At 39.6% G+C, this 27,852-nt stretch overlaps 1 protein-coding gene across 1 annotated transcript in view; it reads left to right on the forward strand.

Moving 5' to 3' along the window:
• LOC106559386 overlaps window positions 1-27,443 on the forward strand; it is a 74,018-nt gene extending 46,575 nt beyond the window's left edge. The window contains exon 2 of the mRNA XM_038550868.1: window positions 25,566-27,443. Coding sequence (XP_038406796.1) covers window positions 26,649-27,347 — 699 coding nt within the window. The 5' untranslated portion in view covers window positions 25,566-26,648 and the 3' untranslated portion in view covers window positions 27,348-27,443. The remainder of the gene's footprint in view (window positions 1-25,565) is intronic.
• Window positions 27,444-27,852: the final 409 nt, after the last annotated feature.

A 27,852-nucleotide genomic window follows, 5' to 3' on the forward strand; every position in this document is an offset into this window, starting at 1 on the left:
TGAGTAATATTTCATTATATATATATATTATATATGTATCATATCTTCTTTATCCATTCATCTATTAATGGACACTTAGGCTGTTTCCATAATTTGACTATTATAGATAATGTTGCTGTAAATACTGAGCTGCTTGTATCTCTTTGAATTAGTATTTTTGGATTCTTTGGGTAAAAATCTAGTAGTGCAATTGCTGGATTGTCAGGTAGCTCTATTTTTAACTTTTTGAGGATACTCCATACTGTTTTCACGGTGGCTACACCACTTTGCATTCCCACCATCAGTACACGAGTGTTCCCCTTTCTCCACATCCTCACCAACTTGTTCTTATGTTGTTGATTTTAGTCATTATGACAGATGTGAGGAAATATCTCATTGTACTTTGATTTGTATTTCCCTGATGATGAGAGATATTGAGCATCTTTTCATGTGTTTATTGGCCATTGGGATGTCTTTTTTTGGAAAAACATCTATTCATGTCTCTGCTTATTTTTTATTTTTAAATTTTTAAATATTTTATTTATTCATGAGAGACACAGAGAGAGAGGCAGAGACACAGGCAGAGGGAGGAAAAGCAGGCTCCATGCAAGGAGCCCGATGTGGGACTTGATCTTTGGAATCCGAGATCAGTCCCTGAGCTAAATGCAGACGCTCTACTGCTGAGCCACCCAGGCATCTCTCTGGTCATTTTTAAAATTAGATTATTCATTTTTGGGGTGTTGAGTTTTATAAGTTCTTTATACATTTTAGATGCTAACCTCTTATCATGTATTTCATTTGCAAATATCCTATCCCATTCTGCTTGTTGTCTTTTAGTTTTGTTGATTATTTCCTTTGCTGTGCCAAATCCTTTTATTTTGATGAAGTCCCAATAGTTTGTTTTTTGTTTTTGTTTCCTTTGCTTCAGGAGACACATCTAGAAAGAAGATACTATGGTTGATGTCAAAGAGGTTACTGCCTGTGTTCTGTAGGATTGTTATGGTTTCATGTCTCACTTTTAGATCTTTCACCTATTTTGAATTTATTTTTGTGCATGATGTAAGAAAGGGGTCCAGTTTCATTCCTTTGCATGTTACTGTGCAGTTTTCCCAACATCATTTGTTGAACAGACTGTCTCCTCCCCATTGGATAGTCTTTACTACCTTGTTGAAGATTAAGTGGCCATATAGTTATGGTTCATTTCTGGATTTTCTGTTCTGTTCCATTGATCTATGTGTCTGTTTTTGTGCCAGTACTATACTGTTTTGATTACTACAGCTTTGTAACATAATTTGAAGTCTAGAATTGTGATGCTTCCAACTTTGCTTTTCTTGTTCAAGGTTGCTTTGGACATTTGGGGTCTTTTTTGTTTCCATACAAATTTTAGGATTTTTTTTTTTTGTTTTAGCTCTGTAAAAAATGCTGTTAGTGTTTTGACAGAGATTGCATTGAATGTGTAGATTGTTTTGGGTACTATAGACATTTTAATAATAGTCTTCTGATCCATAAGTATGGAATGTCTTTACAGTTCTTTGTGTCATTTCAATATCTTTCATCAGTATTTTTTAGTTTTCAGAGTAAAGGTCTTTCACCTCTCTGGTTAGGTTTATTCTTATATATCTTATTGTATTTGGTGTAATTGTAGGTGAGATTGATTCCTTGATTTCTCTTTTTGCTGCTTCATTATTAGTGTATAGAAATGCAACAGATTTCTGTATGTTGATTTTGTATCCTGAGACTTCACTGAATTCATGCGTCACTTCTAGTACATTTTTGGTGGAGTCTTGGGGTTTTCTATACAGAATAACATGTCATCTGCAAACAGTAAAAGTTTGACTTCTTCCTTGCTGATGTGGATGCCTTTTATTTCTTTTTGTAATCTGATTGCTGTGGATAGGACTTCCAATATTGTGTTAAATAACAGTGTGAGAGTGGATATCCCTTAGAGGAAAAGCTCTCAGATTTTCCTCATTGAGGATGATACTAGCTGTGGGTTTTTCATATATGGCCTTTATTATGTTGAGGTATGTCCCCTCTAAACCTTCTTTATTGAAGGTTTTAACATGAATAGATGTTGTGCTTTGTTAAATGCTTTTTTTGTATCAACTGAGAGGATCATATGTTTTTTTTATACTTAAAAAATTAATATGGTGTATAATGTTGATTGATCTGTAAATATTGAACCACACTTGCAACCCAGGAATAAATCTCAGGTGACTGTGGTGAATACTTTTTTAAATGTATTTTTTGATTTGGTTTGCTAGTATTTCATTAAGAAATTTTGCACCCATGTTCATCAAAAATATTGGCCTGTAGTTCTTGTTTTTAGTGGTTTTGGTATCAGGGTAACACTGGCCTCAGAATGAATTTGAAAGTTTTCCTTCTTATTTTATTTTTTTGGAATAGTTTGAGAAGAATAGGTATTACTCCTTCTTTAAATGTTTGGTAGAATTCACCTGTGAAGTCATCTGGTCCTGGACTTTTGTATTGGGAATTTTTTGATTACTGATTCCATTTTTTTTGTGGTTATTGTTCTGTTCAAATGTTCTATTTCTTTCCATTTCAGTTTTGTAGTTTATATGTTTCTAGGAATTTATCCATTTCTTCTAAGCTGTTCAATTTGTTGACATATAATTTTTCATAATATTTTCTTATAATTGTATTTCTGTGGTATAGATTATTATTTCCCCTCTCTTATTTATGATTTTATTTATTGGAATCCTTCCTCTTTTCTTTTTGTTAAGTCTGGCTAGAGGTTTATTAATTTTGTTAAATTTTTAAAGAACCAGCTTCTAGTTTCATTGACCTGTTCTATTGTTTTTTTTTTTTTTAAGTTTCTATATAATTTATTTCTGCAATTAATCTTTATTGTTTCCTGTGTTCTGCTGGCTTTAGGCTTCATTTGTTGTTCTTTTTCTAGCTTCTTCAGGTGTAAGGTTAATTTGTGTATTTGAGACTTTTCTTGTTTTTTTGAGATAAGCCTGTGTTGCAATATATTTTTCTCCAATGATTGCCTTTGCTGCATTCCAAAGGTTCTGGACTGTCTTGTTTTCATTTTCATTTGCTTCCATGTATTTTTTCTTTCTTCTTTAATTTCCTGGTTAATCCATTCACTCTTTAGTAAGATGTTTTTAACCTTCATGTATTTGTGGTCTTTCCAAAGTTTTTTTTTGTAGTTGACTTCAAGTTTCATAGCATTGTGTTCTGAAAATATGTGTGGTATGGTGTTAGTCTTTTTGTAGTGGTTGAGGACTGAGCTGTGACCCAGTATATGATCTATTCTGGATAATGTTCTATGTGTACTTGAAAATAAGGTGTATTCTACTGGTTTGGAATGAAGTATTCTGAATATATGTTAAGTCCATCAGATCCAGCGTGTCACTCAAAGTCATTGTTTCCTTGTTGATTTTCAGCTTAGATGATCTGTCCATTGCTGAAGTGGGATGTTAAAGTCCCCTATTATTTTTGTATTATTATCAATGAGTTTCTTTCTGTTTATTATTGTTTTATATATTTGGGTGCTTCTTTTTTTGGTGCACAATATTTACAATTGTTATATCTTCTTGTTGGATTGTCTCTTTTATTATGAAATAGTAGCTTTCTTTATCTCTTGTTATAGTCTTTGTTTTAAAGTTCAGTTTGTCTGATCTAAGTATTGCTGCTCTGGCTTTCTTTTGACATCCACTTGAGTGAAAAATGTTTCTCCATCCTGGAGCCATTCTTGACTCCTCTTCTTTGCTCATACCCTGCATCCAATCCATCATCAAACTGTCCAGTCTACCTATAAAATCAAAGAAGTTCTTATTCAGGCTGAGAAAGTCACAAGACACAAAAGACTTTCCAAGTACCAAGTTTTCTAAGCCTTAAGAAACAACACAGGACAGACAGAGTATACACAGATGCCACATAGTAAAGTCTTGTATTCCTGGGAAGTTTCCAAGGATCCCAGTCATTATGCATGGGTGTGTGTTGTCATGAGAAATGAGACTGAGTAAGTAGATGTGTTCTACTTCAGCTCAGTGAAGCCGTAAGTTCTGGGGTTCCTTAGCTTTAATACTTTGCATGTGATTTATATCCATTCATCAGTGTAGCTGTGTCTCAAAATTTATCAGTTATACAAATAACTGTTCTGAAGTCAGTATAATGCAGTCTGATATTGCGCTCAGTACATAGTGATCGCAGCAAAACTTTCACTTGTCTGGAATCTGTTAAGCTTTTCTACATTCTTTAATTTAGTGTTGTAAAGAATTTAACTGCTAGTCAAATCCTCAGGTGTTTCTGAGGCTGGAGGTATATTAGTGTTCCCTGGTAGATTCTTTTCTTCCCAAAATATTGCCCGAATATATTTACAAATGATCACATGGTCACTTCCCATCAAGTCTCCAGTATTTCTCTCCTGAATTGGAATAGCCTCAAGACCTATCACCTTGCCCCACCCTTGCTCCTTATAGCTATTTGTCATGCAACAAGAGAAATAATTGTGAAAATATATGTCAATTTATGTCTTTCCTCTGCTTAAAAACTTCTGGTGACTTTGTTTTCACTCTGAGTAAAAGTCAAGGCCCTCAGGGTGCTCATGATATTGTGTGCCTAGCTGCTATGCTGCCTGACCTTCCCTCACACATCTTTCCCCTCTGCTTGCTCTGCTCCAGCTACCCTGGCCTTCTGGCTATTTTGGGACACTGCACACTCCAATCTTAGGACTTCTGGATGAAATGTTTTGTTTGTCTTTTGTTTTGGCTTAGAACACTGCTTTACCCTCATTTATTTTAATCTCTGCTTATTCTTTTTTCCTTATTAACTCTTGACATATCATATGCATTTGTTAATTTATTATTGCTAAAGTAAACTATTTGGGGCAAACTCTTGGCTCTCTTTTCTACTAAATCTCTTCTCCAGTGCCTAACACAGTGACTACCTCATCATAGATACTCACTAAATGTTGAATAAAGATTGTATCTATTTGTAGCTCTTCTGCTAGCTTTCTGTATCCTTAGAGAAGTTGTTGGAATAATTGTTGCCAAATATTGATGATGCTTATATTTAGGTGTGGGGATTGTGGGTGAATTTTAAATTTCTTAACTACACTTTTATATATTAAAATTTATCCAATTAAAAAGTGTAAATAACTGTGAGAAACAAATAAAAAAGATAACTGTCAGCTTTTCAGAGAAGGGCATGGACAGTCAGCTGTTTGAGACCTCTTGCCCTTGCATTTTCCAAGAAATTCCTGTCCCTGTAACACATCTTTGTCCCTGCCTTTTCTCAAAGAAACATGAGCTATGTGTAAGTGGCTATCATGCTTTTTTTACAAAAATGATAGGTTTGGGTCAGAAAGATCTTTGCACCTCATCCACACACCATGGGGATTCCATGTGCACAGTCTGAGCCAATGCTATCTTAATATTTTCTTAGAACAAGGAAAGTGGTTTGGATGAATGCATGCATATTCCCTAAAAGAGCTTAAAATTCTTTTAAAAACAATTTTTACAATAAACAGGAAAAAGGGCTGAATTGCACAGAGCTAGTAAAGAGGTTTTTAAGACACTACAGTAGGACTTGTGGTGAAGAAGTATATGCTTAAAGCCCTAAAATTCCTTCAGTTCACTTCCTCTTCTTTTTTGTTCTATTAGTTGGATTTCTTCTATATTTTTCTCACTTGGAAGCCTTTTCTCAGATGTTGTCAGGACAGAGGCTGGAACCTGATTCTACTAAGGCACTAATGAGAGGGTGGAGCATCTCTGGATGCCTGGAGAGTTGTTTGATCTCTGTGCTCAGATACAATAGCTCTTGCTACTGGGGCTAGGTCTATGGTTACTGGGCTTTGGTTCTGGAAGGCATCTTCCACACCAATGAACTGAACCTTTCACTTAGCACAGAAGGAAAAAAAAAAAAAAACCAAATCTGTCTGGTTTTTGTTTATGAGATTTGAGCCATCTGAAACAGAAAAATAAGGCATCTGTCATTCAGTATAAATTTTGTTATTAGAATACGCAACTTATGCAGAAATATAATGATAAATTCTAGATCATAGCAGTCTGCAAACTTACCAAGAGTGGGATCCTTCAGTTGTTCTGCACTGTGTCATCTCTTCAGGTGCCAGCAGATGGAGCACCCTTCACTTAAACTTTCAAAAGAGGGTTAGACTCTAGCATTTGATGGTTATGTTTTTTCTTTACAATTAGCCAGATTTGTGTTCAAATGTCTGATTGACTTCTCTTAGCTATTCATCTTTAATTTTAGATTTCTAGTATTTGATTCTTTCTTAGAGTTTCATCTCTCTGCTTACATTGCCCATCTGTTCTTGCATGTTGCTCACTTTTATTTTATTTTATTTTATTTTATTTATTTTTTAAAGATTTATTTATTTGTGTGTGTGAGAGAACAAGCAGAGTGGGTGCAGGTAGAGGGAGAGGGAGAGAGAGAAAAGCTCAAGCAGACTCCCTACTGAGCACAGAGCCTGACATGGGGCTTGATCTCACAACCCTAAGATTATGACCTGAAATCAAGAGTTGGAGGCTTAACTGGCTGAGCCAGCTAGGAGCCCCTTAACCACAATTATTTTAAATTCTCAGTCTGATAATTCCAGAATTTTTGCCATATCTGATCTGGTTCTGAAACTTACTTACTCTCTTCAGACTGTGGTTTTTGTCTTTTGTATGCCTTGGAAATTTTTGTTGAAAATTGGACATGATGTATTAGGTAAAAGGAACTATTGTAAGTAGCATGTTAATGTGAGGTTTTATGTTTATCTGGCTAGGAGTGTGGCTGAGTTTAATGGAGACTTCAGTTTCATATAGTGTCTTCATTTCTATCTTTTCCATTGTCTTTGCTTTTTCTTAGAGACTCCTTGAATAGAGTCTAAGGCTTGTAGTTCTTTTAGCTCTAATATCCTGTGTTTATACAGAAACCCAACTAAGGTGGTAGTGAAATGTTGGAAGAGGGGAAGTGTTCTATATATCTATAATTAGGTCTCAGTTTTTTGTGAAACTTCCAGTGACCTTTTTAAGTGCTTCTCAACCTCCTCCTTACTTCCTTAGAGGAGGCAGAAAGGCTATAGGGGTTGTAGCTAAGGATTTCTTTGTCCCCATGTGAATGGGTGGAGTGGCTGGAGCTGGGTATTTTCAACTTTCCATCCTGGGTAGGCTCTGGAGAAATAGTCTCCTATGAGGGCAGGACTTTGTAAAGAACAGAGAGCTCTGAGAAGCATATTTCAAAAGAGTCATCCCCCCCCGCCCCCCCAACCACAGGAGCTTTTCTGCAGTCTTCACTGTGAAGACCTGATATGTTGGTACCTGGAGGTAAAATTCATATGAGTTTGGGGGTATTTTTCTAAACCTGGGCTTCCTTGAGGTCTTAACTATTGCTATTGTCCACACTGAGCCTCTGGTTATTGAGCAATTATTGTTTAAGCTTTCCACTTCAGTTTGGCTCCTGCGGCAGTTCCTGCTCCTGAGCCTTTGTTGCCGTTAAGCTATAATCGTTGGTATTGACTTGTCTGTCCAGTTTTGATGTAGCACTTTTCCCTCTGACCTCAATTCTTTGATGATTCTAGGAAGAGTGGTAGATTTTTAGTTTGTTCAGCTTTGTCTTTATGCTGATGGGAGTGATAACCTTCAAGCTGCTTCCATGTTTAACAGGACACTGAAGTCCTCCATAGCTCTCCAAGGCTAGGTTTTCTTATCTGTAAATGGGACTAATATTTATTGTTTCTCATAGGGTTGCTAAAAATGAGTAAATTGTACAAGGAAATTAGGACAATATCAGCACATAGCAAATGTTAAGCAAACTTTATCACTTGCTGAATAACTTATTGTTGATGATATTAACTTTAAACAAAAGGGAGATGCAAAAAGTCATGGATATAAAAATCTTTAATTAGCAAGCAACTTAGACCGTTAGGAGAGGCAAAAAAAAAATAGTTGATAGATTTTACATCACTAGGGTAAAAATCAAGGGGGCACTTATTGGAATTTCAGAACTTAATCATTGAGGAATGATATCAAGATTGAAATTGAGAAAGCCAAGAAATCAAAGAAGTTAAAGACATAACAAGGAATCTACAGATAGTTAGCCATTTCTTTGTGCTGGTAAGACTTTTTCCCACTAGCCCACCCTTTCACTGAGTGTGCACATTTTTAAAGAATTCTAGTACTATGTAGGGGTTTCAATTCTGAACTCTGGACTGCTTGGGCCTAAGGCCTCATCTCCTTTGTCTGTATAGTGATTAAAACCCAAGCCTTTAGCCTTGCTACTCAAAGTTAGCCACTTTGGAGATTATTGGGAAATGTAGAATCTTGACCTGTCTCATTTACTACATCAGAGCTCACATTTTAATGAGATTCTTTGGGGTTCAACACACCTTAAAGTTAGAGAAGTGCTGGTCTAGATGATGAAAACAAGTAGTGACTCTGAATCTCCTCTCCACACCCCCTTCTTCTCCCAACTGGGGCAGATTCAGAAGCATATTGTACAGTTGCCATTGTGGTTTTTTTTTTTTTTCTATATTCTTGGAACATAAACCCTTTGAGGTTAATTATTCATTTCTCAGTTTTCCTCCCCTCTTAAGTGGGGCTTGGTGGCCAGAGTGGACTAGATATGGGTATTTTCTTTCCCTAGGTAGGTTAGGCTCTGCCGTAATCCCAGCAGATTAGGTTCTGGTTCACTAGTTTCCCCTGAGTACAGAACTTATTAAGAGGAACAGAATACTCTGATGTATTTCAAAATGTTTCCTATTTCCACTTTTCCTGCTGAAAGCACAAGGGGATTTTTTCTGATCTATACTGTGAGAACTTGGTTGAGCTCTTGGTGGTAAATCTCACAATATTGCATACTCCACCTTCCCCCCAGCTGGGTCTTTGGACTTTTTAACTCTCAGGCTTATCCACACTGAGCGTCCAGTAACTTACCAGTTTCAATTCCAGTTTTCCTACTCTGGCACTGATTCTCACGGTGGTTACTGCTGTGAGTCTCACCTGAGGCAGAAGTTTTCCCTGTGTCCTTGCCTATTTTATGGATCCAAGAAGAGTTGTTGATTGTTCAGTCTGTTCAGGTTTCTATTTGTTAAAAGGGAGTGGCAGTTTCCAAACTCCTTACAGGCAGAACTGGAAACCAGGAGTCTAGCTATTCATTTGCAGAGATACTTGTTATAAATTTCCCTGAACTTAAAGTGGGCGCTGATCAAATAATCTAGATTGTCAAGATCTAGGAGCCAGAAGTCAGTCTTACTTTTTCCTAAGGATTTATTTCCTAACTTCTTATTTACTGAGGATCTACACTTTGCCAGGCTACTAGTAAGCATCCCATGATCCTCTGCCATTGTGTATAACTATGTTCCCATTTTTCACAGGAAGGAAATGAAGGTAACAGACTATAATAATTATAATTAAACAAACAAGGTACACCCCCATCTGTATGCCTCTCCTATATGTCACGTACTGCAGAACAGGCGGAGAATGTGTGGCTTGCCAATCTCTTAAGGATTTTATTTGTTGAGAGATTCTCTGACTTAGTTTTCTATACTTCTATTTAGTAAACGGAATAGTGATTAGGGTTTAATGTACCAACAATTTTTGCTCTGGGCAAGTAAGTGAAGGGATCAGAGGCCTTCAAGCCCCCATCCTTTGGAAATAGTTGTTAAAATGTGTACATGAGCATTCTGCCTACATCACCAAGATAGCAACATAGATTGTTCCTGATGTCAACTTCCTTATGAGAAGAACAACTAACAAATATTCACAGACAAGACAGCATGGAGAGAATTCTACAGCATGAAGGTGATGATGAAGCATCACCTGCACCACAGAGACCATGACAGACCACATCAGAAGGGTAAGAGCCCCTCCTCCAGGTTGGCATTGTATCATGGGGAGAGGTCTTTCCTGAGCCTGTTGGTCCTCCAGTGGGGAAAAATAGCCCAGGGTGGATATCCAGCTCCCTCAGCATGGTGAGTCATTCCTTGGGAGCCCCTACTTTGGTTTTACCTCATGAGGCTTGCAGAGGAATTGGCAGGGTTTGATCACTGGAATGTGGTTATTATGAAGAAGGCAGAGGTTCACAACAACTAGTACTCAGATCTTGGTAGACCAAGTTCATACCGACAGAGCCTAAGGAATAATCTCAACCAGCTTCTTTCTCATCTGCTGAATCAAGTCAATGGTTCCATCTGACTAGGGAACTTGGAAGGCTGCAGGTCTGCCTGTTTTAGGTCTTCAAACAGAACCTTGCTAGCTTGGGAACATGGTATGCTCCATACAAGAAAGGGAGCTGAGTCATAGCCCAGCCCATTAATGGATGTAGCTCTTGGCTGCATCCAACCAGAAAGACTGGCAAGAATACCTGGACGTGCTGCAGCCCAGCAATGCTCAAGCATGGCAAATACAGTTGATTGCCCTAGAACAAAGCCAGTATTGGAAACAGAAGGTTCTCCTTCTCTGCCCAGGCAAAGTAGCTGAGTCTTAACCCTGCTCACTGCTAGGTAAAGCTCCTAGCCCTTCCCAATTACAAAGCCTGAACAGAACAGAACACTTGAAAAGCTACATAGCCTAGCAATGTTTAAATGGACTATCAAGCAGATAGGCACGATAATGTGCAAAGCAAAGTCAGTGGCTCTGTTCATTCAGGGAACTTGGGCACAGGTCACCCTGATTTAACACCACAAAGAGCCTTTTGGCCCTGCAGCTGGTTCTTCCACTATGGGTGGGCAGAGAAACTAATTCATAGCCCCACTCATTGATGAATACAGCCTACAGCCTGCTGGACCAGGAAACTTAACCAGATCTACAGAGGAACCAGGTAGCCCATCCAACAGCCCTGCTGTGATGAGAAAACAGCTCTTTCGAGTTGCTGCCCAGGCATTTCACAGTATGACAACCTGCTTATACACCTAGGGTCTGAAATTCAGATAAGGACCTGGGTTTAGGATCCCATTCCTAAATCCTGCTTTATTTTTCCCAAAGCACCTTTTAAAATAAACACTTAGAAGAATAAAATGAAATAAAATAAAATAAAATACAAAATACTTAGTATTATATTAGTAATACTAACCCACAAAAGTCAGTGACCTCCACCCCACCCACCTTGTAAGTAATAAGAGCCTCCTACCCTGCTTTCCATCTTCTGCTTGGTAGTAACCTGGGATGGAGGAATGCCCCTTCCTGGCTCATTATGCTCCTTCATTTTTGAGATCTCTAGGTTTACTTCCTTCATGAAGGTGTACTGGAACTGCACCTTCAATCTAAATGACTCTAGGGTTTTCATTTCCCCAGGGTGGGAACTCAGATGCTGAAGGAGCTGCCTGCCAGTGCTGTGTGGGTGGCTTATGCCTTCTCATTCAGGAAATCACAATATGTATACTTTATATTTTTTGCCTTTTTTTTTTGTTTTGTTTTTATTGAAGTTCAATTTGCCAACATAAAGTATAACACCCAGTGCTCATCCCATCAAGTGCCCATCACCCAGTTACCCTAACCCTTTCCCCCTTCCCACTTCCTCTTCCAAAACCCTTTGTTTATTTTCCAGAATTAGGAGGCTCTCATGTTTTGTCTCCCTCTCTAATTCTTCCCACCCATTTTCCCTCCTTATCCCTTTCACTATTTCTTATATTCCACCTATGAGTGAAACCATATGATGATTGTCCTTTTCCAATTGAATTACTTCACTCAGCATAATACCCTCCAGTTCCATCCATGTCAAAGCCAATGGTGGGTCTTCGTCCTTTCTAATGGCTGAGTAACATTCCATTGTATACATAGACCACAGCTTCTTTATCCATTCATCTTTCGATGGACACGGAGGCTCCTTCCACAGTTTGGCTATTGTGGACATTGCTGTTATACACATTGGAGTGCAGGTGTCACAGTTTTTCACTGCTTCTGTATCTTTGGGGTAAATACCCAGTAGTGCAATTGTTGGGTCATAGGGTAGCTCTATTTTTTACTTTTTGAGGAACCTCCACACAGTTTTCCAGAGTGGCTGCACCAGTTTGCATTCCCACCAACAGTGCAAGAGGGTTCCCCTTTCTCCACATCCTCTCCAACATTTATTGTTTCCTGTCTTGTTAATTTTCCCCATTCTCACTGGTGTGAGGTGGTATCTCATTGTGGTTTTGATTTGTATTTCTCTGATGGCCAGTGATGTGGAGCATTTTCTCATGTGCTTGTTGGCTATGTGTATGTCTTCTTTGGTGAGATTTTTGTTCATGTCTTTTGCCCATTTCATGATTGGATTGTTTGTTCCTTGGATGTTGAGTTTAATAAGATCTTTATAGATCTTGGATACTAGCCCTTTCTCTGATATGTCATTTGCAAATATCTTCCTGTAGGAAGATATCCATCCTGTAGGCTGTCTTTTGGTTTTGTTGACAGTTTCTTTTGCTGTGTAGAAGTTTATATCCTGATAAATTACAATAGTTCATTTTTGCTTCTGTTTCCCTTGCCTTCATAGATGTACCTTGCAAGAAGTTACTATGGCCAAGTTCAAAAAAGGTGTTGCCTGTGTTCTCCTCTAGGATTTTGATGGATTCTTGTCTCATATTTAGATCTTTCAACTATGGTGTAAGAGAATGCTCCAGTTTCATTCTTCTGCATGTGGATGTCCAATTTCTCCAGCACCATTTATTGAAGAGACTGCCTTTTTTCCAGTGGGTAGTCTTTCCTCCTTTGTCGAATATTAGTTGACCATAAAGTTGAGGGTCCACTTCTGGATTCTCTATCCTGTTCCATTGATCTATGTGTCTGTTTTTGTGCCAGTACCACACTGTCTTGATGACCACAGCTTTGTAGTTCAACCTGAAATCTGGCATTGTGATGCCCCCAGATATGGTTTTCTTTTTTAAAATTCCCCTGGCTATTCGGGGTCTTTTCTGATTCCACACAAATCTTAAAATAATTTGTTCTAACTCTCTGAAGAAAGTCCATGGTATTTTGATAGGGATTGCATTGAATGTGTAAATTGCCCTGGGTAACATTGACATTTTCACAATATTAATTCTTCCAATCCATGAGCATGGAATATTTTTCCATCTCTTTGTGTCTTCCTCAATTTCTTTCAGAAGTGTTCTATAGTTTTTAGGGTATAGATTCTTTACCTCTTTGGTTAGGTTTATTCCTAAGTATCTTATGCTTTTGGTTGCAATTGTAAATGGGATTGACTCCTTAATTTATCTTTCTTCAGTCTCACTGTTAGTGTGTAGAAATGCCACTGACTTCTGGGCATTGATTTTGTATCCTGTCACACTGCCAAACTGCTGTATGAGTTCTAGCAATCTTGGGGCATAGACATGACCAACACGCACATGAGAAAATGCTCTGCATCACTTGCCATCAGGGAAATACAGATCAAAACCACAATGAGATACCACCTCACACCAGTGAGAATGGGGAAAATTAACAAGGCAGGAAACCACAAATGTTGAGAGGATGTGGAGAAAAGGGAAGCCTCTTACACTGTTGGTGGGAATGTGAAATGGTGCAGCCACTCTGGAAAACTGTGTGGAGGTTCCTCAAAGAGTTAAAAAGAGACCTGCCCTACGACCCAACAATTGCCCTGTTGGGGATTTACCCCAAAGATACAGGTGCAGTGAAACGCCGGGACACCTGCACCCCGATGTTTCTAGCAGCAATGGCCACAATAGCCAAACTGTGGAAGGAGCCTCAGTGTCCATCGAAAGATGAATGGATAAAGAAGATGTGGTTTATGTATACAATGGAATATTACTCAGCCATTAGAAATGACAAATACCCACCATTTGCTTCAACGTAGATGGAACTGGAGGGTATTATGCTGAGTGAAATAAGTCAATCGGAGAAGGACAAACATTATATGGTCTCATTCATTTGGGGAATATAAATAATAGTGAAAGGGAATAGAAGGGAAGGGAGAAGAAATGGGCAGGAAATATCAGAAAGGGAGACAGAACATGAGAGACTCCTAACTCTGGGAAATGAACTAGGGGTGGAGGAAGGGGAGGAGGGCGGGGGGTGGGGGTGACTGGGTGGCGGGCACTGAGGGGAGCACTTGACGGGATGAGCACTGGGTGTTATTCTGTATGTTGGCAAATTGAACACCAATAAAAAATAAATTTATTATTAAAAAAGTAAAAAAAATAAAAAAATAAAACAAACAGGACAGCATCAAAAGAAACTAACAAAGTTCCAATAACTGATCCTAAAGAAATTTGATATATGAACTGTTAGCCAAATAATTCAGAATTATCGTCTTAAAATTCAGTGAATTACAGAAACACACCAAACAAATTTAGGAAAACAATGCATGAAAAAAATGAGAGATTCACAAAGAATTAAAAAAAAAAAAACCTCACAGAAATCTTAAAGCTGAAAACACAATGAGTGAACTGAAGAATTCAACTGAGAGTGTCAACATCCAGATTCAATGATGCAGAAGAAAGCACCAGTGATGTAGAAGATAGGGCATTTGAAATTTTCAGTTAAAGGAGCAAAAAGAAAAAGGAATGACCAAGATTGAAGGATGTCTATGGGCCTTATGGAACATGATTGAAAGGAACAACACTTGTAGTATGGGAATTTCAAAAGGAGAAGAGAAAGAAAAAGGGACAGAAATTGTATTTAAAGCAATACTGGATGAAAATTTCCCAAACCTGGGGAGAGAATGCATATCTAGTCGCATGATGTCCAAAGGACTCCAAATAGGCTGAATCCAAAATAGGGCTACATTGGACACATCAGAGGAAAATCCTCAAAGGTCAAAAAGAATGAATTCTGAAAGCAGCAAGAGAAAACAGAGAAATTAAATATAAGGGAACTTCCATAATCTATCATAAGATAAATTCCTCAACAGAAACATTTCAGGCCAGGAGAGAATGGGAGCATGTATTCAAGGTATTTAAAGACCCCAAACAACCCGTCAATCAAGAATCATATAATAGGCAAAGCTGTCCTTCCAAAACAAAGGAAGGATAAGGACTTTCCTGAACAAACAATAGCTGATGGAGTTCATCAGTTCTAGACTTGCCTTATAAGAAGTGTTCGAGGGAATTATGACAAGTAAGAGAAGTCACACAGGAAAATACAATTACAAGTGATCTCATTGATACCTTATGTTTTTATGATGTTAAGTAGCACCTCTTTGCTTCCACTCAAAGAACTACCTTTAGCATTAGGTGAAAGTGGTCACAGGTACAAATTTCCATTTATATGATAAATAAGTACTAGGAATGTAATATACAGCATGGTGACTATAGTTAACACTGTGGTATGGTATTTATGAAAGTTGTTAAACAAGTGAATCCTAAAAGTCCTTATCACAAAGACAAAATATTTTTTCCCTTCCTTTCTTCTTTCTTTCTTTCATTCTTTGTTTCTGTCTTCCTTTTTCCCTTTTTTTTTTGTATCCATGAGATAATGGGTGTTAACTAACCTCACTGTGATAATAATTTCACAACATATGTAAGTCAAACCATTTCTCTGTATGTCAATTTTGTCTCAATAAAACTGGAAAAATATTTCAAAAACAAATGTGCTGAACATAGCAATCTAAATGCTTCTCTGTTAACATATTAAATAAGATCTAGATGCAGGTCTATGAGAACTACCATCATTTAGAAGTAGTCATAAACATAAATAATATTTTATAACTGTAAAGGAATAAGAAAAACGTTTTCTGTTCAAGACAAAGTCACAGATACTTTTAGTAATACATTCATAATAGAATGAAGGAAATGCTATGTTTTGGTGAGGGATTAGCACAAGTAAAGAAAAAACTTTTGCTATGTATCTTGATAGATTTCCCTGAATTCTATTCCTAGTTCTTTAAGATGAAAATGGAGTAAACACTTTACAACATTGTATAAAAGTGATAAATGATATGTATGGAAAGGTATATCGATGACATGATGGAAAAAATCCTAAGGCAGTTAGAGCTGACCTGAAGGGTGTCTGCTGGAGGTGGTAATTCTCCAGCTAGAGAGAAAAAGCATATGTCAGCTAAGTTTAGAAAGTGGGAGACAATGGTCTGGATGGAGAGGCTCCATGAAGCATCCTGGTGTGTGAGAGGGCTGGGGTTGGGGGTGTGTCATTGTGAGGAGCCTTCAGAAAAGTGGACACATGAAGGGGGCATTTTCTGGATGTTAGGAAGGTGCCTTGCTTTGGGGACACTGATTCATAAGTCCCAAGGGTGAATGGGAGTGATGGAGGTGGTTGTCTCCTGGGAATCAGGAAAGAAGTATAAGGAGAATGAAGGTGCCCAAAGAGGACACTTACCAGGACCATCACAGAAAGGAGAGGAGGAAGGAGGGATCATGGAGGCCATGTCAGGAGGAGTTATGAGGAGCCTGCACATTCTTGCAGAGTCCAGAGTGTTAGAGTACTGGTGAGGTTGAGGATGCTGACCTGCTTGGGACACTCTCAGGGTTGAGGTGAGGTGAGGTTGAGGTGAGCTACTGTGTGGAGAAGCATCTTAAAGTATAGGTAACCTGTTGGACAATACAGAGATGTGTGGGGCCTCCTGTGCTTGACAGCTGTAATTATAATTATCATGTTTCATACATAGTTAATATTTTCCAGCATTCTTGTCTTATTTGGTTTGAAATTCAAAACAGATACTAGTGTTACCACTGTTTTATTGATTTTAAAATAAAGTTAGTGTCAGGATAGATGACCCATCAAAATCATAGTTAGAGTTAGACATTGGGTTGAGGCAGTCCTAAAGCACTGACTTGCAATGTTGTAGTTGAGGAAGATACTCAGAGACTCAGAACCTCTGGGCTTTGGCAAGTGGAGCCCTGTCCTGCCCTGGGTCAGATCCATCTCACAGCTGGCCCAAACTCTGAATACAGCTTTCTCCCCTGGGTCGCTTTCCCCCCAAGGTGCTCCAAGGCCCAGAGAGCTGCATGGGAGGATGGGCCAACCCAACAGGATGAACCTGAGCTCCCAGGACAAAGCCCTGATGAATGAGAACTTGCCTAGGTATATTAGTTTCTGGCCCTTGTCCAGGGCTGCCTGACAGCCTTGACTCCTTCTGGTTTGTCCTGAGTCAGTGTTCAGGAACCACCCCTCCAGCTGGACCCCAGGAAGCTATTATACAGAATAGAAGCCAAGGTTTGTTAGTTTGTTTTAATATATGCAATATATGTGACATTGAAACTTGTTCTTGAATTAAATAGCCTTTCAGTTCAATTATATTGTGAAGTTAATATGCAGCTGTGCTCTGTGGGCATTTACCCCATCCAACCTTTCCTTTGTGAGTCTTCTAATGGTGCTGCAATGGGAATTGTGTAATTCACAGTAGCCCTGCTAGCTGCTGAGAGCTTCAGAGGCCTCTACAGTTAGCTCTCCCTTTATTGCTATCAGGTGTCCCAATGGCCCTGACACGAGGACTTTGTAATTAGATGTTTTCACTAAATGATAGAAATTTCTCCAAATCAGGCTGCTTTGCTTATTGATATTAACAATGCAGTAGGTATCATTTATTAATGGCATAACCTGTGCTGAGGTTTTTAGAAGTTCTTGTCTTAATTCTTAAGTAACAAGTGTAAAAAGTACCTGTTTTACAATGAATCTATGACTTAGAGAGCTTAAGTCATTCACCTAATAAAGAGACAAGGCTGATATTTGAATCCTGGTCTGTCACCCTCCTGAGGTCAAGCTCTCCATCACTGGTAGTAGCTGTAGTCTGCTGCCACAGCAAAATAGTATTATAGAACACAACTATTCTTCAAATGTCTTTTATTCCGCTGGGGAGACTTCAAGTTAGATTTTATTGACGAACTTGTGAAGGTGAACATTGTGTTCCAGATCATATCTCACCTGGGTGTCTACTCTATGAAATAATCGCTTTATTTAGAGCCTTCAGTCTGAAGATCCCAAACACTGAGCCATTTGTGTGTGTGTGTGTGTGTGTGTGTGTGTGTGTGTGTGTGTGTGTGATGAATGTGTATTGAGCATCCCCACGTATTCCTGTGTCCTCATGGTGGGCAGGTACCAGAGAGATTTCTGAAATCTGGAAGGCTTCCCTGATGAATCAGGGACAAGAGGCAGCACATTGATCTCAGTTAAAGTCAAGTCAGTAGAACCCAGAGCCAAGTCCCGGGGACACTGTGCAAGGGCACAGCAGGTGTACACTAGATGGAGCTTCAGCTATAGAAACAAAGAATCTGACTTAGACACATGTGTTTATGTGACTAATGGGTGGGGAACAGGTGAGGAATACTCCTGATTCTTCAGAGCTTTTGAAGGTAGATGGAGGCTGTGTCTTGGGTTGGCTTACAGTCTGGAACTACGGATTCAGAGGAGCACTTTGCATCAAATGGCTTTGTTCTGCCTCCACCAGATGCTGATACTTGCCCCCAGCTACAATACAAGTCCCAGCTCTGCTGTCCTTGGTGACTACAAATTTTAGTGGTCCTGCTTCCCCACATGGCTTCTGCAAACAACTAGTAAGAGTGTGAATGAGTGGGTATAAATGGGCAAATAAAAGCCAACGATCCATTATTCATTACAGTGACAACCTTTGATGGGAGCCTCACATATTGTACTAAAGGGCCTCAATGGCACCCTCAGACATGAACTTGCAACAATTGCAGCTCATGTCCTCTGCCCCTTGAGGCAAACACATCCATCTCTTTCTTCCCCAACCTGGTTGAGGAGAAAGTCTATTTTAGGGAATCAGAAGGTCTGTGCCAAAATCATAGGTACCCCATTTCCCTGTGTATGTGCGTATATTTCCAGGGAAAGAATATTGGAGTCAGTGGGCAGGAATTTGTTGAGACAAATTTATGGCTGTCATTGAGGGTGAGGAGGTTAGAACAGTCTCTAGAGCTTCAGGTGTTGTACCCCTCACCTGGTTCTTAGTTAAATTTCTGTTTAATTGCTGATTTTACTCTTTATACCCAATGCTTCCTAGCATCCTGTATTTAAAAAAAAATTGTGCAGAGTTAATTATTAAAATTCTATATGAATATGTCTCTCAGTCCTCTATTTTGCAAGACTCCTGGATACCATCCCAAACCACAACTTCAGTTAAACCTTTGGGACAGAGTCATGGCTTCTTTATCTCTTTCTAAAATATAGTTCTTTTTTTTTAAGATTTTATTTATTCATGAGAGACAGAGAGAGAGAGAGGCAGAGACACAGACAGAGGGAGAAGCAGGCTCCATGCAGGGAGCCCAAGGTGGGACTCGATCCTGGGACTCCAGGATCATGACCTGAGTGGAAGTCAGACTCTTAACTGCTGAGCCACCCAGGTGCCCCTAAAATTTAGCTCTTGATTAAGAAACTGTAGATCAAAGCCTATTAGAGCACCATCTGTGAAGCTAAGTGCCCTGGGTACACAGATTACTCTTCCATTTATTAATTAAGACCTTGGGGAGGTTTCTTAGTCTTTCTGTGCTCAGTGTCATGGATTCTTGTTAAGATTTACACCAACTTTTGGCAAATTGTTTCAAAGGGTCAAGTGACTTATATGTAAAACACTTCTAGTAGTGCCCAGAACAAAGTAAGCAATATATATGCTTATTAATATTATTTTTACCTGGAGTGCTGAACTGATGGCTTTGAGTCTCCAAAGTTCAAAAAGCAGTATTTTATTCATATAATCCATAATCACCTGCTCAGGAAACTGATAGATCCTCTGTCTGTGTTCCCTCTCCTGTTTTATGTACATTGTAAACATGATCTATTTTAGGGGTACTACAAAGCTTTCAATAAAGCCTGCAAATCCTATTACTATTCTTTCTTGTATTATTCAGTAAATTGTTAAAGGCTAACTCAGATTAATACTGTTGACAGAGCGGCTTTGACTCACAAACACTGACTTATTAACTTATTAGCAAGAAAGAGAAAAACATTATTCAGGTGTTAAAACAAAAGTTAAGACCTGCACACTTACTGCGTATTTTGTCGTTATAAAGTTGATGTCTGCCTAGGTCTGTTTGTTGAAGATGTAAAAAACCTTTCCCCTTGGGGTGTCTGGGTGGCTCAGTCAGTTAAACTGGATGCTGGATTCTGGCTTAGGTCATGATCTCAGAGTCGTGAGATTGAGCCTTGTGTTGGGCTCCACAGTCTGCAGGATCTGCTTGGAATTCTCTCTCTTCCTCTCCCTCTGCCCCTCCCTGCTGTGCTCTCTCTAAAATAATAAAAAATCTTAAAAAAAAAAGTAAAAAAGCTTTCCCCTGTGGAACATAACAGTTGATTTTGCTGTTAGAACTGCTTCACCTGGGGGATCCCTGGGTGGCTCAGCGGTTTAGCACCTGCCTTTGGCCCAGGGCGCGATCCTGGAGTCCCGGGATCGAGTCCTGATGTCGGGCTCTCAGCATGGAGCCTGCTTCTCCCTCCTCCTGTGTCTCTGCCTCTCTTTCTCTCTTCTCTCTATGTCTATCATAAATAAATAAATAAATAAATAAATAAATCTTAAAAAAAAAAAGAACTGCTTTTCCTTTCTTCTTTTGGGGAGAGGTTATGAGTTAAGACACTTGCATGAATATTTGTCGTGAATATTTGCTCAGTTAATGGTCTACTGAAGGGATTAAATTATGAAAGACTTTAAGATAGGAAGAGAAAACTGATTATCTTCTTGAAGAAATGGAAATAGTATCTTCAACACTGATTAGCTTTTGGGAACTATTAATTTACTGCATCTCTGGTCCAACTGTGGTATTGAAAATGTAATTACTTTTCATGGATTCCTAAAGCTCTAGTCTTAATAGTTATATAGTATGTTGGAGAAATAATTTATTATTCTCTCAATGTATTCTGTTCAGCTAAATAAATTGTATGGACAATACTAACTTTGTTAATTTAACAAAAATGTTAATTTTTGTGGCAATGTATTTGACACTTTGAGATGTACAAATTTGTGGTTTTGTCAAATATATAGATATATGATTATAATCTGCAGAAATCTACAAATAATTGAGAAAGAGATCATTTCAAATCGGTTTTCTCTCCAGTTCCAAAGGTGTAACATCATATGCAAAGTTGCCCCTACTGAGGGTGGTGTCACCTGATGCATTTTTCAGTCATTAGAAATTCACGGAAGCAGAACAGGATACAAATATGCATGTAGCTCCAAATATATTTACTAATTGAACATTGAGAACATTATAAATCATGCCAAATAATAAATACATTTTCTCAGTATGTTTGTCAAATGTAGAGTAGGATCTTTGTTCTGCCAGTGACTTTCTTTCTCTTCTACATATTGGGAAACATTTTAGAGTAATTCAGTTTAAGGAAAAAGTATGTATCTGAATAAATTTTTCTGATGAAATGCATTTCTGGGAAGAGTATTCTCTTTTTCAACAAAATTGGAATTTTTGTCATTGTGTTATCCCTTCCGCACCCTGCAAGCTTCAGGATGCCCTTCTTTTTGTACTTTTTACAAATTATTACCATAAATTAACTGAACACTGAAAAATAAAAGTGTGAAATTGACATTGGATTATTTATTTTTTTGACTTTTCAATAATTTTAAGATTATAGAATTACAGGACAAACTATGGGGGGAAGATATAGATCCTGGTGTCACAAGGGACACCATATTTTTTGTTGAGAATCATGTTTACCTTTAACAGGACATACATCATCTTTTCTCTGTAATTTTTGAATTTTTTGAATTAAAAATTATGAACATGGGATATCTTTTTGTCCCATCTTCAGTTTCTTTCATCAGTGTCTTATGGTTTTCAGAGTATGAGTCTTTCACCTCCTTGGTTAAATTTAAGAAATTGATAAAAATTATTTTTAATTAAAATAAAAAATTTTTAAATTGAAATTCACATGACATAAAATGAACCATTTTAAGGTGAACAATTCAGTGGCATTTAGTACATTCTACAATGTTGTGCAACCATCACTACCATCTAATTTCAGAACACTTTTGTCATTCCAAAAAGAAACTCTATATCCATTCAGGTGTCTGTTCCCAACCCTTTTAGCAGCTTCCTGTGTATAATCTGAAACTGGCCCCCATACTCAGAGGGCAAGGAGAGAACTAAGAAAGAGGCAGGTCACTCCAGGTTGGTTGGTGGGTGGCAGTTTTAATAAGCAAAGGGGACTTACAAGAGAGGTTTGCCTTGGGCAACAGCAAGACAAATGGATACCCTCACCTGCCTGCTTACTGAATCTTACAAGTTAAATAGAAACCTTAATAGGTTCAGTCACATGTACTGTGCAGGTGTTCTCAACACCATATCACTAGCTCAAGGCTGTGTACTTGGAGCAGCCTCTGGGAGTGGAAAAGGCAAGCAGAACCCACATTCCAAGGACGGGGAGGGCGTGAGGAGCTCTGAGGGCCAGCTCACCAGTCAACCCGTGGTCATGTCCTTTCAATGACCTCCCCCAACATAAGCTGTCATTCCCAATTCCCTTCTGCCAGCAGCTCCTGGTAACCTCCAATTTGCTTTCTGCCTCTATAGATTTAACTACTTGAGCTATTTCATATAATTAGAATCATATAATTCTTTTTTTTTATTGAAGTTTGATTTGCCAACATATAGTATAACACCCAGTGCTCATCCCATCAAATGCCCTCCTCAATGCCAGTCACCCAGTCACCCCATCCTCCCATCTGCCTCCCCTTCCATAACCCTTTGTTCATTTCCCAGAGTTAGGAGTCTCTTATGTTTTGTCTCCCTCTCTAATTTTTCCAACTCATTTTCCCTCCTTTCCCTTATAATCCCTTTCACTATTTATTTATTTATTTACTTATTTATTTATTTATTTTTAAAGATTTTATTTATTTATTCATTCATGAGAGACACACCGAGAGAGAGAGAGAGAGAGAGAGAGAGGCAGAAACACAGGCAGAGGGAGAAGCAGGCTCCATGCAGGGAGACTGATGCGGGATTCAATCCCAGGACTCCAGGATTATGCCCTGGGCCAAAGGCAGGCGCTAAACCACTGAGCCACCCAGGGATCCCCACTTTCATTATTTCTTATATTCCCTGTATGAGTGAAACCATATGATGATTGTCCTTCTATGTGATATTTTGTGTCTGGCTTCTTCTGTTTAGCATAATGTTTTTAGATGTTTATTTACATCATGATATGTATCAGTATTTTATTCCTTTTTATGGCTGAAAAATATTGCATTGTATGTATATGCAGCATTTGTTTATGCATTCATCCACTGATGGCCATTTGCTTCGTTTGTACCTTTTGGTTAAGTGACTAGGTTTGGTATAAACATTTGCGAAGAAGTATTTGTTTGAGTACCTGTTTTCAAGTATTTTAGGTATATGCCTAGGAAGGGAATGGCTAGATCATAAGGTAATTTTGTGCTAAACTTTTTGAAGAACTGTCAAACAATTTTCTATAGTGGCTGCACATTTTACTTCCCCAGCAGCAATGTAGAAGAGTTCGAATTTCTCCACATCTGTGCCAACACTTGTTATTTTCCATTCTAAAAATTATAGCTGTCCTAGTGAGTGTGAAGTCGTATGTCATGTAGTTTTGATTTGCATTTCCCTACTGACTTTTCAATGAGTATACTATGAATCAATAAAAAATTTTACATATACTTTGCTTTTAATCCATTTTTAGGACACACAATGTATAATGATACTCTGCCTGAGTTTTAATTGGTAACTTGCATGGTTAAGTATTTTTATGTAGTGTATGTCATGTGTATATTTAATACTATGTGCAATATATGTATTTTAATAAGAATCTGTTTAATTTAGGCCACGTTGTCTGAGGGAAGGAGAGGTAAAATCACTTCAGAATTATCTTAGAGGGTTATCAATATATACACATCACTTGTAGCTGTAATTTCAAGGGTTCCTCTGCCTTAATCCAAAGAAGATAGGAATTCTAGAAATTATATAAATTAAATATATATAATTATATAATATAATTATATAAATTAAATTCTAGATAATATATAGAAGAATGTCTCCAGAAAAGAATTTGCTAAAGGAATTTCAACAGATTTTTAAGGTTTTTTAAAGGCAAATAGTTGCCATATAGTTAAATAAGGTTGGGGTATGAGATTACAGGTGGTCAAAGATATATACCCGTATAATATGTGTGTGTGTGTACATACATACACATATGTATATTTATATATATAATATATATTTAAAGTATTACAAGAAATTTGAGTTATTTCTATCTAAAAAAGAATGATAGGCTCCTAAATCTCAGCAAATACTTAAAAAATTAGCAACTGAATACTACTGAAGATGCAGTTAAATGGTCATAACTCACCCATTGCTGATGGCAGGGGAAATTGGTGTCTTATTTTTTAAAACAATTGAGCAGTATGAGACTTAATGAGTTTAAGCTCGTTGAACTGGTTGTTACATATCTGGAAACAAACCTTAGAGACTTAGGCTTATGTACAAAGGTATTTACTGCACTGTTAAATTAAAATCACAAAACTGCAAAATTATCTCATTGTTAGGAATTGTTAAATGAATAATCAGTCACTAAAAATTCTGCATACAAATAATTATCGTTAAAAGAATAAAATGTTTGACAGCAAGTCATTGTGAGTGCTTTCATGTTGCAGTCACTGGATAAACATTTTACATGGGTATGTCTGATAAGCCTCTCAAGAAGTATTTGATATCGGTGTTATTCTTACATATATTTTATTGGTGAAGAAACTTTAGAGGTAGAGTGGTGTTCAGTAATTCTCAACTAACAAGAGGTAGGGTTAGGATTCAAATCCAGATCCTGTCATTGCAGTGTCTGTTTTCAGCCTCTACACCATTTTGCTTTTCTCTAGTTCAGGGAATTCAAGGATCATGTCCAGAGTAACAAGGTCAATAATTAGTAAAAGCTGGCACTATGCCTGAACAACAAATTTATAGACTTGACCTGCAACAAAGTTGCTATAAGCAAAATCTCTGATGAAGGGGGTCAAGTGGGGGAACTTAATATCTTCAAATATTTTAAGAACCATAATATGGGTCCAAGTCCCTGCTCCGCTGTGTCGGGTATACTTGGACCCAAGCTCGAGCTTGTAAATAAACCCTCGTGTGTTTGCATTGGTGTCGGCTCCTCGGTGGTTTCAATCTTGGGCACAACATTTGGGGGCTTGTCCGGGATCCGAGAAATCCCCAGGACCCCATCCAGAGGGTTTCATGTGTGGTGAGTGCACTCAACTTTTCCCACGTTTTGCGTGCATATTTTCTGAGAGCTCTAAACTGTACTTTTACCTGTAGGAATTCCAATCTGTATTGGGTAGGCATTGGCTTAGGCGGATGTGCTGGCGGGCCATCGACCAGGGGTCTTGAGGAGACGTCCCTTGCCCCCGCCTGGAGGACGAGGTCCTCATCTGTAAGGAGGGTGGGGGTCCTCGTCTGTAAGGGGGACGAGGTCCTCGTCTGTAAGGAGGAAGGAGGTGCTCATCTGTAAGGAGGGCCGGCTGCCAGCCCTTCGGGTTATTGTCTGTTTTGTCTCCACGGCCGCACTGGAACGTTTGTCTGTGCTACTATGTCCTTGTTAACTGTTTGTGTATTTGTCTGTGTTACTGTGTCTTTGTTAACTGTCATAACTGTTTACATAAGGAGAGGGAGATTTCAAATTTATTGCAGATCAGAATGGCCAACCTTTGATGTGGGATGGCCCCGAGAAGGAACTTTCCACCTACCTATTATCTTACAGGTTAAGGCCGTGATCTTCAGGGACAAACTGGATGGCCATCCTGACCTGGTGCCCAACATCCTGGCCTGGCAGGACATGATCCAGAATTCCCCTCCTTGGCTAAAACCCTTTTTACCCCCCAAAGTGCACAACTCGGCTGAAGGAAAGACGGAGTCACCTCAAGAAGCTGGCTTCAGGGACAGGTAAGGAGGATGGCCCTGGTCCCTGTCGGGAGTGCCCTAAGCTGAACAAAAACCAATGTGCTTATTGCAAAGAAGAGGGCCATTGGGTGAAAAACTGCCCTAACAAAAGATCTAAGGCCCCTGCCAAGATCTCGCAAATGGAGAACTTGGGACGATTAGGGGATTTGGGGTTTGGCACCCCTCCCCGAGCCCAGGGTAACTCTTAAAGCGGAGGGGCAACCTGTTGAATTCCTAGTGGACACTGGGGCAAAACATTTGGCTTTATTACATCCCCAAGGGAAATTGCCAAACAAGACTTCATGGGTGCAAGGGGCCACGGGCACCAAACAGTACTCATGGACTACCCGAAGAACTGTGGATCTCGGCATGGGCTGGGTATCCCACTCCTTCATGGTCATCCCTGAGTGTCCCTACCCATTGTTAGGTTGGGATTTGCTCACCAGGATGGGGGCACAAATTTGCTTCTACCCCTAAGGGGCAAAAGTCCTAAACAAGGAAGGGCACCCGATTCAGGTGCTTGTCCTGAGTTTAGGAGACAAATATCGTCTCCACCAAATGCCCTCAACCCCAATGACTGACATTGACCGTTGGCTGCAGGAATTTCCCCAAGCATGGGCAGAAGCTGGGGGAACTGGGTTGTCCGGGCACTGACCGGCCATATACATAGAACTAAAGCTAGGGGCAGACCCTGTCAGGGTCCGCCAATACCCCATGCCTCTCGTCTCCCTAACCCAGACTGGGACACCCCTCTGCATGACTGTCTAGAAATTTTGGCACAGGTGCACGAAATCAGAGCTGATCTCCAGGACCAGCCACTGCCGAATGCAGACGTCACCTGGTGGTACACGTCGGCAGCAATTTTGTCCAAGAAGGAGTCAGATACTCCGGAGCAGCTGTAACCATGGAAACGGAGACCATCTGGGCGGAGCCACTGGCAGCTGGAAGGTGGGCTCAATGGGCAGAACTGACCGCACTGGCCAAGGCTCTGACCATGGGGGAAGGTAAACGAATAAACATCTACACCGACAGCAGGTACGCCTTCGCCACCGCTCACATCCATGGAGCCCTTTACAGGGAGAGAGGGCTCCTGACCGCAGAGGGAAAGACTGTTAAAAACCAAACGGAGATTCTCGAACTCCTGAGGGCCCTCTGGCTGCCCAAGGCCCCAGCCGTCATCCACTGTCCGGGGCATCAAAAGGCAGACACACCAGTAGCCAGGGGAAACTGGCTAGCTGACTTAAAAGCAAAGGAGGCGACCCTTTTGGTGACCCAGGTCTTAACAACCACGCTACCCGATCTGGGGGCACCGACCCTGCCCAACACCCCCAACTATACTGATGCGGACTTACACTGGATCAAACACTTGCCTATGACCCATTGCTTGCGTGGCTGGTGGAGGGCCGCAGACTCCAGCATCATCCTGCCAGAGGAACTGGGACGGCGAGTCCTATCCAAAATACATCGGAGTACTCACATGGGGACAAGGAAGGTGGAAGACCTCATACGACATGCAAAGATTGAGCAGATTGTGGCAAGCTGCCACGCATGCCAATTAACTAATGTCACCACCCATGGATCTAACCTGGGCACCCGGCTCTGAGGGGACCGCCAGGATCCTACTGGGAAGTGGACTTAACTGAGGTAAAACCTGGAAAATACAGATACAGGTATTTAGTAGTGTTTGTAGATACTTTTTCAGGATGGACGGAGGCATTTCCCACCAAACAGGAAACGGCACAGACTGTGACCAAGAAACTGCTGGAAGACATCTTACCGAGGTATGGTTTTCCTGTTAAAATTGGATCAGACAACGGCCCAGGATTCGTCTCTAAGGTAACACAGGGAGTGGCACTAGTACTTGGGGCAGATTGGAAATTACATTGTGCATATAGGCCCCAGAGCTCAGGACAGGTAGAGAGGATGAACAGAATATTAAAGGAGACCTTAACTAAATTAGCCCTGGAGACTGGCGGGGACTGGGTGACTCTCCTCCCCTTCGCCCTATGTAGGGTGAGGAATTCCCCATATAAGATGGGACTGACTCCCTACGAGATCATGTTCGGTCTTCCTCCACCTGTTATCCCCAATTTAAAATCTGAGGCGCT

The sequence above is a fragment of the Canis lupus genome, chromosome 10 (assembly GCF_011100685.1).
Source record: "Canis lupus familiaris isolate Mischka breed German Shepherd chromosome 10, alternate assembly UU_Cfam_GSD_1.0, whole genome shotgun sequence".
In the NCBI taxonomy this organism is placed as follows: Eukaryota; Metazoa; Chordata; class Mammalia; order Carnivora; family Canidae; genus Canis; species Canis lupus.